General features: G+C 37.2%; 1 protein-coding gene across 4 annotated transcripts in view; it reads left to right on the top strand.

Annotated features, from left to right (window-relative positions):
* LOC140195457 (cilia- and flagella-associated protein 69-like) overlaps window positions 1-18779 on the top strand; it is a 174505-nt gene that overhangs the window by 56615 nt on the left and 99111 nt on the right. For 3 of the 4 annotated variants that reach the window (XM_072253774.1, XM_072253773.1, XM_072253776.1), the window contains exons 5-10: window positions 2317-2393; window positions 7446-7544; window positions 7687-7839; window positions 10925-11102; window positions 12661-12784; window positions 13324-13372. In XM_072253774.1, coding sequence (XP_072109875.1) covers window positions 2317-2393; window positions 7446-7544; window positions 7687-7839; window positions 10925-11102; window positions 12661-12784; window positions 13324-13372 — 680 coding nt within the window. The remainder of the gene's footprint in view (window positions 1-2316; window positions 2394-7445; window positions 7545-7686; window positions 7840-10924; window positions 11103-12660; window positions 12785-13323; window positions 13373-18779) is intronic. The other variant, XM_072253775.1, reaches the window with a different exon arrangement.

The following is an 18779-nucleotide window of genomic DNA, read 5'->3' as shown; positions in this document are numbered from 1 at the left end:
CTGTATTCTCAGAACTTGTTCATAATAGAGGTTTCCTCAGTAGATCCATCATTAAACTATTAAAAATGCAGGTGTTAAAAATTCATGTTTTACAGTAATTAAACAATTAACCAACAAAAATGGCCCATTTAAAATGATTGATGTGGATTCTCATATTTTCAGGTGTTACGACAATATTTTTAGGTGGTGTCAAAATTCTTGCAATGTATCTGGGCAGAGCAACAAATGTGATTGACCAAATGTTGGGCAATTTTTATGAAGTGCTTATTTCATCAGGTATTTAGACAGTTCAAAATTATGAAGAGGCAGGCTTTTGAATATTGAATTTGCATCACCTGAAAGGCAATGTTCAGCTGGAGAGCATTGAGTAAATATATTAAATATTATATTCTGTAATAAAGGTTAAAATATTCCTGATCTACTGACTTGAAAAGAAAACAAGGTGGGAACAGTTTTCAAAAGCAGGATCCAGGAGTCAAAGCTATGCTTGTCTCTTCATGGGATACATGGATGAGTCCTTATTTCAATCCTATTTGGGATCACTGTCTCAACTCCATCAATATCTACATTGGTCATGCTTCCTGCAGTAATACAGTATTCAAAAATGTTATCTTTGCCCTAACTTTCATATGCTCCATCTCTGACTTTTTCTTTCCCTTTCTGGATTTCTCTGTTTCTTAAGGGCTACGTTAATGATCAATGTCCATTACAGGCCCACAGACTCCCATAACTATTTCAATCGTACCTCTTCTCACCCTACAGCTTGTAGAAATCTGTTCCATTCTGACAGATCTAGTCTCTGTCACAGTTGCCTTGATAATCTGATATTCCAGTGTTTCTGGCATGTTTTTTTTCCCTTAACAATGACCTGGCTTCTATCATAGTTGGCAAAGCCCTTGGTTGAGTTTAATTTATTTTTCACATATCTGTTCTCGCCTCCTTTCCTTCCAGCCACAGCAAGGATTTGATATCCTGATTTTCATCTCCTCTCACCAGTCTCCACATTCAATAGGTTATTCTTAAAATTTTCCACCAGCTTTAATGAGGCTGTGCCACTATACTTACCTTTTCCTTCCCTCCTTCCCTTTTCATCTTACCAAATGGACCTTTCACTTCATAATTCCGTGGTCTGCTCTTTCATTGCCATCAACACACCACTTCTCCTTGTATTTTCTGATGTTGCTGGAGAAAATGCAACATCTAACCCCTTCCCACAATCCAGTAACCAGAAGGGTTATTTTAGATAAAGCAACAAACCTCTATCATTTCTTCCAAACTCGTCTATTGCTCTTAAAAAGTGGTCTCTGCTTCATTATAGAAATCAAGTGTAGATTGAATGACCACTTTGCAGAACACCTCTGTTCAGTTCAAAAAGACAACCAAGTGCTGCCATCCCGGCCTATTCTGACCTATTCTGTGACTTTCCGCACCATTGTATTGAAACCCTCTTTTCATCGGGTGCTGTGACCTACTTTTCACAGCATTATCAGATCCCTGTTTCTTTTCTTTCTCTCAACTTGCTCTCGCTAATCTCTTGAGCAGAGCATGTCATAAACCTGGACAACGCTGGCCTGACCTTATCAAAGATATTCTCTTTTTCCTACCTAAGCTGCCTCCACTCTTTCTGCAGTTCAGTTTTAAAAAAATTACTCTCCTGGTGCCAATGAAAGGTCTTTGACCTGCTGAGCATTTCCATCTTCTCATTTTTCCCTTCTCTACAACAGATCTTCAGTTTTTCAAGAGCATATTGCCACATGGTGGCCAAATAGTTTGGTTACAGCATGATAACCTGTATTAGTGTTATTCATGGATTGATAGAGAACTGTAGCATAGAAACAGCTCAGCCCACTGAGTTCACACTGATCGTTGACCACTTATTTAGACTAATCCTGCATTAATCGTACTTTAAGTTAATTTTAGATGCATGTTCCTCCTCATGCCAATTTGGTGCATTGGGCGGCAACCTTGCCATTTCTTCAGCATTTGTCTGTTTTATGAGGCAGAGTTGCTAGTTCAACACCCAACCCAGCACGAGTAGAACTTGTGCAAAGAGCCAGCTCGATTTGAACCGGGGACCTCACGCTCTGAAGTCTGGTGTGGATGTCACTACAGCACCAGCACAGCCTTGGCTGCCTGTAGGTGCTCACAAATGGAAAAATTGACAATTGAGATTGACAATTTATAAGAAAAACACATCTTTGTCATAGATTTTAAGGGTAAAAATGATAAATTAAGTACAATAACTGATGTTTACAATATTTTAGTTTAAAGCTTAAAACATTGTTACTTGAGGTTCCTATATTTCTTTTCCATCAGCTTACCTTTTCTCAAGGAGAAATCAACTGATGAATCTAACTTTGCCCAGGTTGTGTCTGAGTCTATTTCACAAATGGGTAAGTTACTACAATTATATATTACTAAAAGAAGCAAGACCTGACTGTAGAGAAAATGTATTTATGCACATAAGCACATTCATGAGTACGTATTGATCCTCTAAATAAATATCAGTTCTAACAGAAATTAATTTTTATCCTGTTACGTTCCTTATCATTGTATTTTTCTCATCTTGAGTGTAGACTGATCAGTTGAAATTTGCAGGCATTATCATTTCTTCTTAAAATTACATTTGGATTTTCAATGCATTAATTTAAGATGCAATAAAAATGAGATGGGGTCTATTACAATAACCTAAAAATGCTTGAACATGCCAGATAGCCATTGCAAAGACATGCAAATGACTGAGTGCTACTAATTTGTTGCCGCACAATTTTGGAGATGAAAGTAACTGAGATCTAGTGCAGGCAGGAATGGGAGCATGAAGAAGGTTCTGATTGTCATCTGGGGCAGTGATTGTGATCTTGGTAGATTGGGTCCTTCCTCAGAAATCATTGGAAACAGGAAGGAGAAACAGATCCTCAAGGTAGATTGGTAGATTGAGTTGTCTGGGGAAGAGGGACAGTGGATCAAAATGGTAAGGTGGTGGTACTGCCAGGTAGGCTTCACCCACATCCCTGAAGGACATGTGGAGTCACTGTTTGGCTCTGTCAAAATCTAGCAGTCTTGGAAGTGAATAATGTAATATGGTGCATCAGATTTACAAGAGTATCGCCCACAAGAAAGTGAATTGCTGATCTTAACATGACACAACATAACTTGGAACTGGCAATAATTGCATTTCAAAGCATGGTAAATCTATTTTCTGTTATGTAATACTGTTTATTTCAGAAATGTACTATTTAATTACTTGCAGCAAAGAAATATGTTGTTCAACAGTTTGTCCTCCATTCCTGCCACTTTTCTTCATTTAATCCCATCAACTTCTCCAATCTCACTCACATTGTTTCCATCTTCTATACAATTTGATGCACTACTTGCAGAATGGAATAAATTTTGCATACTGCTGTAATTATTTGACTTTTACTTAGTATTTAATTTCTCTGTTCTCCCAGATGATGGTCAGTTTTACACTTTTTGCTGAAAGGTCATCTTTACACTGAAATGTGTCTTAAAGTACTGCTTTAAAAGTGGATGAAGAGAAACTTTTGAAAACAGTAAAACATAAGAACTGGCCGAAAGAACAGTCCATAAGACTGTAAGACATAGGAGCAGACTTAGGTTGTTCAGCCCGCTGAATCTGTTCTGTTATTCTATCATGGCTGATTTATTATCCCCCTCAATTCAATCTGCCCCTAGAGCCAACTCTGCCATTCAATGAGTTATGATTGATCCAGTTCAGCACCATGTCTGAACTCCTTCCTATACCCTTTATCTCCATTGTTCAAATACCAGTCAGACTTTTCCTGGACATATTCAATTCACTGTGGAGTAGAGCAGTACAAAGACACAATTCTCAAAGAAATTCTTCCTCATCTCTGACTTAAATAGATGACCTTATGAATGAAACTATGCTCCCTCTTTCGTGAAACTCCCACTCAGGAAAATTTCCCTTCAGTATCTATCCTATCAATCTCCAAAACCTATATGTCTCAATAAGATCATCTCTTATTATACTAACTTAAATCGGTATAATCCCTAAATTGCTTTGTCAAGCACTTCATCCCAGGAATCAACCTATTTACCACTGTTCCCAGTATAAATGTATTTATTCTGCAATATGGAGACTAAACGTAGTCTACATTTGGAGACAAATGTAGGTCCCCTACAGACAGAAACAGGTGAATTGATTATGGGGAGCAAGGACATGGCAGACCAATTGAATAATTACTTTGGTTCTGTCTTCACTAAGGAGGACATAAATAATCTTCCAGAAATAGTAGGGGACAGAGGGTCCAGTGAGATGGAGGAACTGAGTGAAATACATGTTAGTAGGGAAGTGGTGTTAGGTAAATTGAAGGGATTAAAGGCAGATAAATCCCCAGGGCCAGATGGTCTGCATCCCAGAGTGCTTAAGGAAGTAGCCCAAGAAATAGTGGATGCATTAGTGATAATTTTTCAAAACTCATTAGATTCTGGACTAGTTCCTGAGGATTGGAGGGTGGCTAATGTAACACCACTTTTTAAAAAAGGAGGGAGAGAGAAACCGGGGAATTATAGACCGGTTAGCCTAATGTTGGTGGTGGGGAAACTGCTGGAGTCAGTTATCAAAGATGTGATAACAGCACATTTGGAAAGCGGTGAAATGATCGGACAAAGTCAGCATGGATTTGTGAAAGGAAAATCATGTCTGACGAACCTCATAGAATTTTTTGAGGATGTAACTAGTAGGGTGGATAGGGGAGAACCAGTGGATGTGGTATATTTGGATTTTCAAAAGGCTTTTGACAAGGTCCCACACAGGAGATTAGTGTGCAAACTTAAAGCACACGGTATTGGGGGTAAGGTATTGATGTGGATAGAGAATTGGTTAGCAGACAGGAAGCAAAGAGTGGGAATAAACGGGACCTTTTCAGAATGGCAGGCAGTGACTAGTGGGGTACCGCAAGGCTCAGTGCTGGGACCCCAGTTGTTTACAAAATATATTAATGACTTGGATGAGGGAATTAAATGCAGCATCTCCAAGTTTGCGGATGACACGAAGCTGGGCGGCAGTGTTGCTGTGAGGAGGATGCTAAGAGGATGCAGGGTGACTTGGATAGGTTGGGTGAGTGGGCAAATTCATGGCAGATGCAATTTAATGTGGATAAATGTGAAGTTATCCACTTTGGTGGCAAAAATAGGAAAACAGATTATTATCTGAATGGTGGCCGATTAGGAAAAGGGGAGGTGCAACGAGACCTGGGTGTCATTATACACCAGTCATTGAAAGTGGGCATGCAGGTACAGTAGGCGGTGAAAAAGGCGAATGGTATGCTGGCATTTATAGCGAGAGGATTCGAGTACAGGAGCAGAGAGGTACTACTGCAGTTGTACAAGGCCTTGGTGAGACCACACCTGGAGTATTGTGTGCAGTTTTGGTCCCCTAATTTGAGGAAAGACATCCTTGCCATAGAGGGAGTACAAAGAAGGTTCACCAGATTGATTCCTGGGATGGCAGGACTTTCATATGAAGAAAGACTGGATGAACTGGGCTTGTACTCGTTGGAATTTAGAAGATTGAGGGGGGATCTGATTGAAACGTATAAAATCCTAAAGGGATTGGACAGGCTAGATGCAGGAAGATTGTTCCCGATGTTGGGGAAGTCCAGAATGAGGGGTCATAGTTTGAGGATAAGGGGGAAGCCTTTTAGGACTGAGATTAGGAAAAACTTCTTCACACAGAGAGTGGTGAATCTGTGGAATTCTCTGCCACAGGAAACAGTTGAGGCCAGTTCATTGGCTATATTTAAGAGGGAGTTAGATATGGCCCTCGTGGTTACGGGGATCAGGGGGTATGGAGGGAAGGCTGGTGCAGGGTTCTGAGTTGGATGATCAGCCATGATCATAATAAATGGTGGTGCAGGCTCGAAGGGCCGAATGGCCTACTCCTGCACCTATTTTCTATGTTTCTATGTTTCTAAACTGCATGCAGTATTCCAGGTTATACCTCACCAGCTGACTCTGAAGTTGCATTATAATTTCCCTACTTGTATACTCAATATCTTTTGCAGTAACGGCCAACATTCTATTAGCCTTCTTAATTACTCACAGTACCAGCATGCTAACTGTTTGTGTTTCATCTATTGGGATTAAAGTAGCATGAGAATACATGGCCACTTTAGTGGATATAGTTGACATTTGCTAATTTGCTATTATAGAAACATAGAAACATAGAAAATAGGTGCAGGAGTAGGCCATTCGGCCCTTCGAGCCTGCACCGCCATTTATTACGATCATGGCTGATCATCCAACTCAGAACCCCGACCCAGCCTTCCCTCCATACCCCCTGACCCCCGTAGCCACAAGGGATTGCTGATCTCTGCCATGGTTAGTACCTGAGCTTGGTAAAAGTAGCAGTTTTGGAGAGGTGAAGACTTTTGATCCATTTAGTCTCCATGTACATATTATTCTTTGGTTCATGTTCATTTTAAATTTGAATCTTTCTTAATATTTAATAAGTATGGAAACTAAGTACAGTGGATTTTGATTAATTGGGTCACTGGTTAATCAGGCATCCACTTATTTGGGTCAACTCTGAAAGAACAAATCCTAATCGAAAACAAAATAGATGAGATTCCCTTCATTTATTTCAGACACTATGCTGCTTAATTGGGACAGGAGACTTGCCACACATTTTCTAACTAGCATCACTCATGTGCACTTGTGTGGCTGTTTGACACCACACGCGTGCTTAGTGCAAGCAGTTTTTAAATAGCGTCTGTTGCATGTTTTTGTGTTCAAAAAGCAGTGAATTTTTGTCACTGATAGATGGCATGAAATAAGCTGTAAGGCAATTCATAACGGTTCTGCTCACTGTGGTTTCAAGCATTCAGGCTTGGAGATGCCAGAAACAGCCAGGAGGAAAATTAAACAATTTCACTACATCAATAAGGTAACAACTATGAAGAATTTGAAGGTATTGATATCGTAACATTTTTCTTGAATGTTACAATGAAAATGAATATTTAGAGGATGCAGTTGTCAAAAGCATTGTATGAAGGGACTCCATTATTTGCACTAGGTGTCTGCACTGATTTTGTTCGTTATCAAAAAGCACGGTTGCACACTTCGATAGCTATTAGGAACTAATATTATTTTATAGTACTGTTTAATATTGGTAGTGTTTTAATTTGTTCTGTATTTCATTTAAAAACATAATTTGTTACTCAGTTAAATGATAGTTTGTCTTTTTTAATACTTTTTAAACATTTTTTAAACTATTTCTATGTAACTTTGGTTAATTGGGCCAAAATGTACTAGTCCTGATGTGTCCCAACTGTATAACCAAAGTATATCCATCAAAGCAGCCACCAATGGAAATTAAGTACAGTCCTTTGAGGTCAGAGAATAATTTAGAATTAAAGTATAGATTAATTCCTTAACAGTGGTTCTCACTATCTTTCTGATAGGATATCTACTAAGGATACCTAATAGGGAGATCCGACTGCAAATCTGCAATTCCATCATGAATTTGTTTTGCACAGAGTCACCCAGAAAGGAAATTGAAGGTAACACATTTGTTCAAGTATCTTAGTCCTGGTGTACTTAGTTATTATCTTCCCCATTTATAATGTCCTTGCTCTGCACAATCTTAATTGGATGCATAAATATTTTTTATAAAAAGATCTTTGGTACGTTATATTTTTCAAGGATTCCTTCCAACTAGTAAGACCTACAATATGCAAATGATTGAAGAAAGTGGAGTGGTAGAAACTTTGGTCATGGGTCTCACTCTAGTTGGAAACCAAATGGAAGTGAAGTTAACGATAATCAAGACCTTGCAATGTCTTTCTTCCTCATCTGGTAGGTATTTACTAAACTATTAAAATTGTTTTCACCTAACAACCAAGATGCATTTACAGGACGAAAAATGCTAATTTAGTAGGTATTGAAGGGAGTTACTATACTTACTTGGTTCTGGTCCTGAAGGAGAGTCTCGGCCTGAAACATCGTCTGTTTATTCTCCTCTATAGATGCTGCCTGACCTGCTGAGCTCCTCCATCATTTTGTGTGTGTTGTCATTATATACTGTATTTGATACCATTGGTTGATCAAGATTCTCCAACATTCAAAAGATGTACCAGTTAGTAGGTTAATTGATCTTTGCAAATTGTCCCATGATTAGGCTAGGGTTAAATTGGGGCTTGCTGGGAGGCATGGCTTGAAGGGCTGGAAAGGCCTATTCTGTGCTGTATCTCAATAATAATAACAATAAGAAGGAATTATCAGTACTGAAGAAAAAGTCAACCAATGGAAGAACAATGACCCTCCATGGAAGACATCCCCACCACCTGCGCATGTCGAAAAGGAAGCGTCAAGCGCCTGGCTCAGAGTTGGGCACCTCTTCCGAGAAACAGAAGGGTTCTTTGTAGCAATTCAGGACTAGGTGATTAGCACAAAAAATGATGAAAAGTGCATAATAAAAGACCAACAAATTAAAGATGATAAATGTAGAAAATGCCAAGAAAAACCAGAAACAATGCAACACATAATAGGATCCTGTAGCAGTTATCAAGTGGCCAACATCATTCATCAAAATCTTGCTTTAAAATACAAACATAAAATATATCAGACCTTACTATAAATACAAGACAGATCCAGTTTTAGAATCAAAATCCCACAAATTATATTACAACTGATCTATTATTACAGATAGGACAATCCATAATAACCATCTGGATATAATAATACAGGATAAACAAGCAACTTACTTAATAGATACAGCCATTCCAAACACACACAAGTTACAGAAATCAGTAAGTGAAAAACACCAGAAAAAAAAGAGGAAATTAAATAGCTTTTGAACATGAACAGTGTATACGTTATCTCAATAGTAATTTCTGCAACTGGTATCATCACAAAGGCACTACACAATATCATTAAGGAATTAGGGCGACACAGTAATATCTATGTAAATCTTTAGAAAGCCACAATTCTAACATCACTGGAATAGCGCAGAAGTTCCTAGCAATTGAGAAATAAGGTGGCTTGGCTATGCCCATGCCTCAGGTTTTACCAGCTTGAGCTGAGAAAAAATGTTTTTATATTTTTATGATGATAATAATAATTCTCTCTGGGCTTTCATTCCCCAAGTGAACATGAACAGTATGTCTTCAATTGACAAGTTGTCTGCATTTATTTGGCAAGCAAACTAAGCCGGAGAGTTTTGTTGAATCTTCTTTTCTTCTAGCATCTTTTAGTAAAAATTTGTCTTTCACAACACCAAGAGTACTATAATAAAACTACTTGCAATGGATGCTAAGCAGGATACTGGTATATATCATATATATTCTGTAAATCTTCTTTGATGTATCAGCTATGTGTTCTTTAACATGCAATTCATTTTACAATATTTAATCTTTGTTCCTTTCCCAAATTTCTTGAACTGTGATTATACCTGTATAAGACCTGTAGATCTATTCATTGTAGGAAAATACTTACGGCAGAATTAAATATCAGATACAATATAAAATATAGCCATATAGAAACTAGTCTCATTTCTTGTATCTGACATATTATCACAACTTGATCAACGTAATGGGGAAAACCTATATCAATGTACATACATCAGGGTTCTGTTCTGGGACCCTTACTCTTCGTGATTTTTGTAAGTGACTTAGATGAGGAAGTGGAGGGACGGGTTAGTAAGTTTGCTGATGACACAAAGGTTGGGGGTGTTGTGGATAGTGTGGAGGGCTGTCAGAGTTTGCAGCGGGACATTGATAGGATGCAAAACTGGGCTGAGAAGTGGCAGATGGAGTTCAACCCAGATAAGTTGAAATGAAGTGGTTCATTTTGGTAGGTCAAATATGATGGCAGAATATAGTATTAATGGTAAGGTTCTTGGCAGTGTGAAGGATCAGCGGGATCTTGGGGTGTGAGTCCATAGGACGCTCAAAGCAGCTGCGCAGGTTGACTCTATGGTTAAGAAGGCAAATGGTGTATTGGCCTTCATCAACTGGGGAATTGAACTTAGGAGCCAAGAGGTAATGCTGCAGCTATATAGGACCCTGGTCAGACCCCACTTGGAGTACTGCGCTCAGTTCTGGTCACCTCACTACAGGAAGGATATAGAAACCATAGAAAGGGTGCAGAGGAGATTTACAATGATGTTGCCTGGATTGGGGAGCATGCCTTATGAAGACAGGTTGAGTGAACTCGGCCTTTTCTCCTTGGAGTGACGGAGGATGATGAAGGGTTCCATCCCGAAACATCGACCAATCTTTTCCACGGATGCTGCTCTACCTGCTGAGTTCCTCCAGCGTGTTGTGAGTGGAGGATAAGAGGTGACCTGATAGAGGTGTATAAGATGATGAGAGGCATTGATCATGTGGATAGTTAGAGGCTTTTTCCCCAAGGCTGAAATGGCTGCCACAAGAGGGTACAGGTTTAAGGTGCTTGGGAGTAGGTTCAGAGGAGATATCAGGGGTAAGTTTTTTACGTGGAGAGTGGTGAGTGCGTGGAATGGGCTGCCGGCAACGGTGGTGGAGGCAGATATGTTAGGGGCTTTTAAGAGACTTTTGGATAGGTACATGGAGCTTAGAAAAATAGAGGACTATGGGTAACCCTAGGTAATTTCTAAGGGAGGGACATGTTCAGCATAACTTTGTGGGCCAAAGGGCCTGCATTGTGCTTTAGGTTTTTCTAGGTTTACATACATGAAATAATATCATTTTACAATGTTCAAAATTAAATTTTTCATCTTGGACAATGTATAATTTCAGAATCGGGTGTTTCATGAAAATAACAACCTTGTTATTTATATCTGTTTTGGCAAAAGGTGGATGATACAGATATTGGTTTTAAAGGAATAAGAGCATGACATATTGTGAGTATCCATTGTTATATTTTATTTACAATATCATTTAACTTCTCTTTCCGATTCCAGTGATGAACTGTAATCTGATGTTAAATGCACAAGCAGCAAACAAAATCTGCCGTTGTATGAATGATCCCGATCCATCTGGACAACTTCTGTTTCTGTCATCTGATATCTTGTGGACGTTGCTCGAAAAGGCTTCGAGAACAGAACTTGTTAATCAGCTGAGAGATTTTGAGTGTATCCAGTGAGTGTTTACCAGAAATTTAAATAGAAATTTAAATACTAGTTCATAGCAATGACTGAAATAATGTTTATTTGAAAACTGCATTATTTCCATGTATTTGGGATGCCTTTAGTAGTTACATGAAATCAAGCATAACTTCAACATCAATAGAGACTACAGAAAACGTTTGCAAATTTGAAAGCCACACGATATAAAAGTTCAAGGTAATAAATTCTATCATTTTTATATTATAGGAACATTTAGCAGGTTACAGTAAAGTAAATTAAAATCAATATATATTAAAATAATAATGGTTACTAAAGTGCAGCATTATTCTTTGACTTAAAGACTATACAGCAGGATCATAGCCACACGGCACAGAAATAGGCCCTTCAAACCTCCACACCCATGTTGACCATCAAGTATCTGTCTATACTAATCCTTGTACATGCACCATGCAGTAAGACCAGGAATGTTATAGAAAACATAGAAAACCTAACCATAGAAAAAGCACAATACCAGCCCTTCGGCCCACAATGCTGTGCTAACATGTACTTACTTTAGAATTTACCTAGGTTACCCATTACCCTCAATTTTTCTAAGCTCCATGTGCTTATCCAGGAGTTTCTTAAAAGACCCTATCGTATCCACCTCCACCACCATTGCCGTCAGCCCAATCCATGCACTCACCACTCTCTGCGTAAAAAACTTACCTCTGACATCTCCTCTGTACCTACTTCCAAGCCCCATAAAACTGTGCCCTATACTTACTATAGATCACTTTTACAATTTTATTAATATTGTAGAAAATCTTCCAGGAGGCATCAACACTTCTTACATATTTAATTAAGTTTCTCTGTACCATGCTGATATGGGCTCCATTGTTGATATGGGCTTAAGCTAACAGTAAAATCTTCCACAAACTGTCTTGTGCTGCACAGGTGATGCGTTTTGGAGTTCACTGGAACAGTACATATTTCTGCTGACTATGCCACTTTCAGGCTAGGAAATCTCCTTGTTGAGTGTGCACTAGATTATGTTTTAAGATATATTTATTTGTTTCTAAATTTATGGAATTGTTTTATGGGGCTTTTAATTAAGAAAATCGTGATTTTTAATTATACTAGTATTTCTAAATATGTTTTTTTGAATATCATAGTTATTACACAGTCATTCAAACTCAATGACAACCTTGACAGCTGGTGGGTCTGCATGTTAGTCTCACTGGTTATCAATACAAGTTTGCTGACTCCTACATTGCACTGGGTGATAACATTGTGGTTGGAACTTACCACCTACCACAAATCTGGAAAGAACAGTGGGATATGAGGGCAATTGCTGGCAATGCCAGGGTTAGCAGAATGCTTGCTCTCATGGTAGTGTAGAAAAAGTGCTGGAAACACTCAGCAGGTCAGGCAGCATCTGTGGAAATAGAAACAGGGATAACTTTTCATGTCAGGGGCTTTTTTCCAGCCTGACTTCGAGTGTTTCCAACAGTGTCTGTTTTTTATTTCAGATTTTCAACATTTGCTGTCTTTTTGATCTTCCAACATTAATTTATTTCATTTTTCACATTTAGTGCATTAAAAGAAGCCTTTCTGAACAAAATGATAAATGGATATCGTCATTCTGACCGCCAGCTGCGTAATGACTTGCTAGTAATAGCTACAATTCTAGTAGAGAATCCCTTGATTCCAATGATTGTAAGTTTTATTAGCAAATGCAACCATAGATTCATAACATTTAAGTGTTTTTTTTTGTGAAGTAGAGCAATCAAATATTTTCTGAAAACAGTGTGCTGGAGGATCTCAGTGGGTCAAGTAGTATCTATGGAGGCAAAGACATAGTCGCCATTTGCTGTTGTGTCCCCGCCACAGCACGGTTTAGAACACTGATCCAACCAATCCCTGCTATGAATAGACTCTTCCAAGTCCTGATGCAGTAGTTCAGCTCAAGCTGTTTGTCTCCACAGACACTTATTGACTCACTGGGCTCTTCCAGCAAATTCATTTCAGTTTCTATCCCAGCATCTGCAGTTTTTTGCATCTCAGACATTTCCTTAATATACTTAAAGTACATGTTGTAATTTGTTTTTGTGTGTTTTTTTCTGTGATACAGTAATTGATAAAACAACTTTATTTTGCTGATTGTAATAAACTTTTCATAGGGTTGAAATAATATCGATAAATGGTTTGATTGAATCTTCTTAACATTTTTTTATTCTACTGTGTTTACATGACAGGAAACTGGCTTTACTAAGCAACTAATTGTATTTGCTGTATTCCCTGAAGGTAAGACTTCTCTATTAATAAAAATTATCTGACGATAATGCAATTTCCATTGACTGATGGTTAATCCACTGCTCTTCATAAATTTCAAAAATGTAAATTAAAAAAAAATCATCCCAAATTCCATAAACGCTTTATGAAATATTTCAATGATTTAATTTGTTAATTTGTTATTTCAAGTGGAAATATGTTTTATACCTATAACACCCAATGATTCCTCAACTTCTCAATTCTAGAAGCATGCCTAACAATGCTACTTGAAATAGGTGAGGTCATTTAACTAAAATATATTTAAGAAGCTGTGACATCATTATGACTGCTCAGTGTTTCAAGAAAGTTCCATTGGGAAGCAAGACATGAAGTATGTTCATTAAAGTAAGTAAGTGTTACAGATTGCTACAACCACCTTATCAGGGATAAATCTAGAAAGCCAGTTGCCTCAAACCTTTCCGGAACTCCAAACAGATATTGGAAATTTTCATGGACCACTTGTTAAGCAAAACAGTTTCTGAAAAAATGTAGATTAATAAGTCAAGGCTAATAAATAAATCAAATAAAATTCTAGAAGTACATCAGCTTTAGCTTTACTTTGATAGGGGAGCATTTCAAAGTGAACCATTTTGGTGAGGAGCTTAGAAATCCTCAAAGAATGTGCTGTGTCGTAAAAAGTACTTCATTGGGAAAGTCTCCAAGTTATTTAGGCAGTTAGACCATAAGATCATAAGACATAGGAGCAAAATTAGGCTATCTGACCCATCGAGTCAGCTCTGCCGTTCAATTGTGGCTGATCCTTTATTTTCTCCTCCTTAACCCCAGTTCCCGGCTTTCTCCCCATAACCTTTGATGCCACGTCCAATCAAGGACCTATCAATCTCTGCCTTAAATACACCCAATAACCTGGCCTCCACAGCTGCATGTGGCAACAGATTCGTCAAATTCATCACCCTTTGGCAAAAGAAATGTCTCTGCCTCTTTGTTTCGAAAGGATGGCCCTTTATCCTGAGGCTGTGCCCTCTTGTCCTAGACTCTCCCACCATGGAAAACATCCTTTCCACATCTACTCTGCCTAGGGCTTTCAACATTCAAAAGTTTTCAATGAGCTCCCCCCTCATCCGTCTGAATTCCAGCGAGTACAGACCCAGAGCCATTAAACGTTCCTCGTATGATAACCCCTTCATTTCTGGAATCGTCCTTGTGAACCTCCTCTGGACCCTCTCCAATGCCAGCACATCTTTTCTAAGATGAAGGGGCCCAAAACTGTTCACAATACTCAAGGTGAAGCCTTACCAGTACTTTATAAAGCCTCAGCATCACATCCTTGCTCTTGTATTCTAGACTTCTTAAAATGAATGCTATCATAGCATTTGCCTTCTTCACCAGTGACTTGACCTACAAGTTAACCTTTAGGGTGTTCTGCACAAGGACTCCCAAGTCCCTTTGCATCTCAGATTTTTGGATTTTCTCCCCGTTTAGAAAATAGTCCGACAGATACTTCTGGCTGTTGTTGGAGTAGCAGCACTTTTATAGGTGCTCCTACTCTTTTTAATTTACTGCTTCCAACTTGTTTTGAAAAGTTACTTTTAAACACAATATTGCTTTATGATGAGTCATGCGAAAGCTACTAAAAATGAAGAGGACCCTCCTGTAACTTTGGAATCTATTATGGTGACACTTCGGAAGCATAAAAATGAACTTTCGGAGGAGTTCCAGCAACTCAGCGCTGAATTTAAATGGTTGGATGAAAAATTGGATTCTATTCAAAAATCTTTAAGTGAACACGGTAAACAGATAGAAGAGAACGAAGACACTTTGACGATGTTTGACGCGAAGATTGACGACCTGGAACAGACCTGTGATAAACAGTTAAATGTTCATGAAGCATTAAGACAGAAGATGATCGACTTAGAAAATAGAAACAGAAGAAATAATCTACGTATTCTGGGGTTTTAAGCAGCCTTCGGAATTTTTTGCAGACCTTTTGGCTAATTTATTTCTGAAAATTTTAAAATCTCCACCTAATATAGACTGAGCTCACAGATTGCCTGTACCAAGACCTCCTCCAGGAGTATGACCCCATTCAGTGATAATTTGTCTTCACGACTTTCAAACAAAGGAACTTCTAATTCGTGAATCTCGTCGGAAAGGTATGATTGAGTATGAAGACCAGAAGTTCAGAATTGTGTGAGATTTTTCACCCGAGATGTTGAATGAACGCTTCGTTTAAAAATGTCATGTCTGAGCTGTATAATAAAGGTTTCAAACCCTCTCTTCATTACCCCGCTCGTCTTAGAATCATTTTGAAAAATGGCTCTCAGAGATGGTTTCGTTTGCCGCAAGAAGTGCAGGATTTCTTGAGTGCCAAATCAATTTCAGAAGTTTAACTGTTCAATAACTGTTTACACAAACTTATGTTGCGTTTCCCTGATGGATCCTTTTTTTAGAATCAGCAATCTAACTGTTCATTACTTTCTTTTTGAGTTAATACTTTCTAAGTTAATATGTTTTGAACTTTCATATTTCTTTCTAATATTTTTATACTATAATTTATATGAAGTTTTTAAAAATATGTTTAATTTTGTTCTTTTTTTTGTTGTGTCTTGTTGGAATGCAGTTTTGCTTTGAAAATTTTTTTTTGGAGCTCAGCCAGTAGATTGTTTTGGGAGGAAATGGTAGGTTTAGCTGTCGACTGCCCTTTGGTCAATTTTCTCTCTTTGGGCGGGGAGTGGGGGTGGTTTTCTTTTTTTCTATCAGCTGTTTGGCTCTCTTAGCTTCATTTGTTGCTTGGCTACTTTTTCTTAAAGCTCCTTGTTTGGATTTAATATATATTCCAGCGGTTTTCATTCAAACATCTCCTTTAAGCAATATTTAAAATGGACCATATTTTTAATTTACTTGATTTTAATGTAAAAGGATTAAACCATCCTGTGAAACGTAATAAGATATTTAGTTATGTTAAGAGATTGAATGTCTCAATTTTTTTTTTTTACAAGAAATGTCCTTTCAGCCATTGGACGGGTTTCCCTTTCCATTCCTCCTTTCAGGCTAAGGCAAGAGGAGTTTCAATTCTTATAGACAATTCTGTTTCTTTCGTTCAACATAATGTAGTGTCTGATACCAATGGGTGTTTTGTTATAGTCTCAGGGAAATTAGATAATAAATTAATGGTTTTTGTTAATTTGTATGCCCCGAATATAGATGATCCAGGCTTTTTTGAACTTTTTTTTTGCTTTTACCAGATTTAAGTTTATATTCTTTAGTTTTAGGAGGAAACTTCAACTGTTGTTTGGATCCTGCTTTAGATCGTTCTACTTCTAAACGATTGACTTGTAGTAGATCTGCCTCCTTTATCCAATCTTTTCTAATGAAATGTGATATTGTTGATGTTTGGCGTTTTTTTGCATCCAACAGATAAAGAGTACTCACTTTTTTCTTATGTTCATCATATGTATTCCAGGATTGATTACTTTTTTTGTTGATAGCCAATTGATTCCATTAATTCGATTCTGTGAATATAAAGAAATTGCTGTTTCAGACCGTGCTCCTGTGATTTTATCTTTAAATCTTCTGGGTATCTCCCAGATAAACAGATACTGGTGTTTTAATCCAACTTTGTTATCAGATAAAGATTTAAAAAAATTTTTGGAGAGACAAATTATTCTTTTTTTTTTCAAGAGGATATGCTGGAAGAGACTTCTAGTCTTATTTTATGGGATGCTTTTAAGGCTTATATTAGAGGTCAAATTATTTCTTTTACCAGAAGTGTTAAGAAAAAATCTAATAAGGAGAGAATTGAATTAGCCAATCAGTTGAAACAATTAGACCAAAAATATGCTTTGGCTCCAGATCCTGTTTTATATAAAAGACGTGTTGAAATTAAAACTAAGTATGATCTACTGTTAACTTATCCAATTGAAATGCAACTTCTAAAAGATAAAAGTCAGTTTTATGTTCATGGAGATAAAATGGGTAAACTATTAGCTAACCAATTAAAGACCTTTATAGTTAAACATCAAATTAAAGAAATTTGTAAAGCTAATAGTGATAAAACATCTGATCATTTAGAAATAAAGGAAGCTTTTAGAGAATTCTACTCTAACCTTTATAGTTCTGATCCTCCTAAAGATAATACTCTAATGAATAATTTTTAGATCGATTAAACATTCCTACACTTTCTGATGATATTAGAAAATTGTTGGATCAACCTATTTCCTATAAGGAAATTGCCGAAGTTGTTCACTCTTTGCACTCGGGGAAGACTCTGAGTCGTGATGGATTTTCTGGAGAGTTTTATAAGGCTTTTTCCTCTTTGCTTATACCTTGTTTATAGTCAGTCCTTTCTAGCTCTTCTAAATTAGGTAAGTTGCCACAATCTTTTTATGAAGCCTCTATTTCACGTATTCTTAAAAAGAATAAGGATCCAATTGAATGCTCTTCTTATAGACCTATTTCCTTATTTAATGTTGATACTGAAATTTTATCTAAACTTTTGGCTCGTAGGATTGAAAATATTTTGCCATCTATTATCTCTGATGATCAGACTGGATTTATCAAAAATTGATACTCCCACTTTAATGTTTGTCATTTATTGAATGTTATTTATTCTCCTTCTAAAGAGATTTCGGAATGTGTGATATCCTTAGATGCTGAGAAAGTCTTTGATCGGGTTGAATGGAATTATTTATTTAAAACTTTAGAAAAATTTAACTTTGGGCCCAATTTTATTCAATGGATTAAATTACTTTACTTATCTCCCTCCGCTTAGGTTCTTACTAACTGTCAATACACAGAACCATTTAAACTTTATCGTGGAGCTAGACAGGGTTGTCCTTTGAGTCGTTTGCTTTTTGATTTGGTCTTAGAACCTTTAGTTATTGCTTTCCAGGAATCTAATGATATCACTGGTATTTTAAGGAGGGGTATTACCCACAAAGTTTCGCTTTATGCTGATGACCTTTTGCTCTACATTTCTAATGTGGAGTCTTCTTTACCTTCTCTACTTTCTGTACTCTCCTGCTTTAGTCAGTTTTCAGGATATAAATGTAACTTTCATAAGAGTGAACTTTTTCCTTTGAATAATTTGATATTAGTTAATACTAACCTTCCTTTTAAAATTGTAAGAAATCAATTTACTTATTTGGGCGTAACAATTACTAGGAATTATAAATTCCTTTTTAAAGAAGTTTTTTTTACACTTCTGAATTATGTTAAGAAGGCACTTTCAAATTGGTCACCTGTCTCTTTATTGTTGATTGGCTGAATCAATTCCATTAAAATGAATGTTTTGCCTAAATTTTTATATTTATTTCAGGCCATACCTGTTTTTATTCGTAAATCCTTTTTTGATTCTTTGGATTCTATTATATCTTCTTATACAGTATAAGGAAAAATAAAATTTCTCGATTAAATAAAG

The sequence above is a fragment of the Mobula birostris genome, chromosome 3, assembly GCF_030028105.1.
Source record: "Mobula birostris isolate sMobBir1 chromosome 3, sMobBir1.hap1, whole genome shotgun sequence".
Lineage (NCBI taxonomy): Eukaryota > Metazoa > Chordata > Chondrichthyes > Myliobatiformes > Myliobatidae > Mobula > Mobula birostris.
Note: the sequence above shows the minus strand (reverse complement) of the source record. Positions and strands in the feature narration are given on the sequence as shown.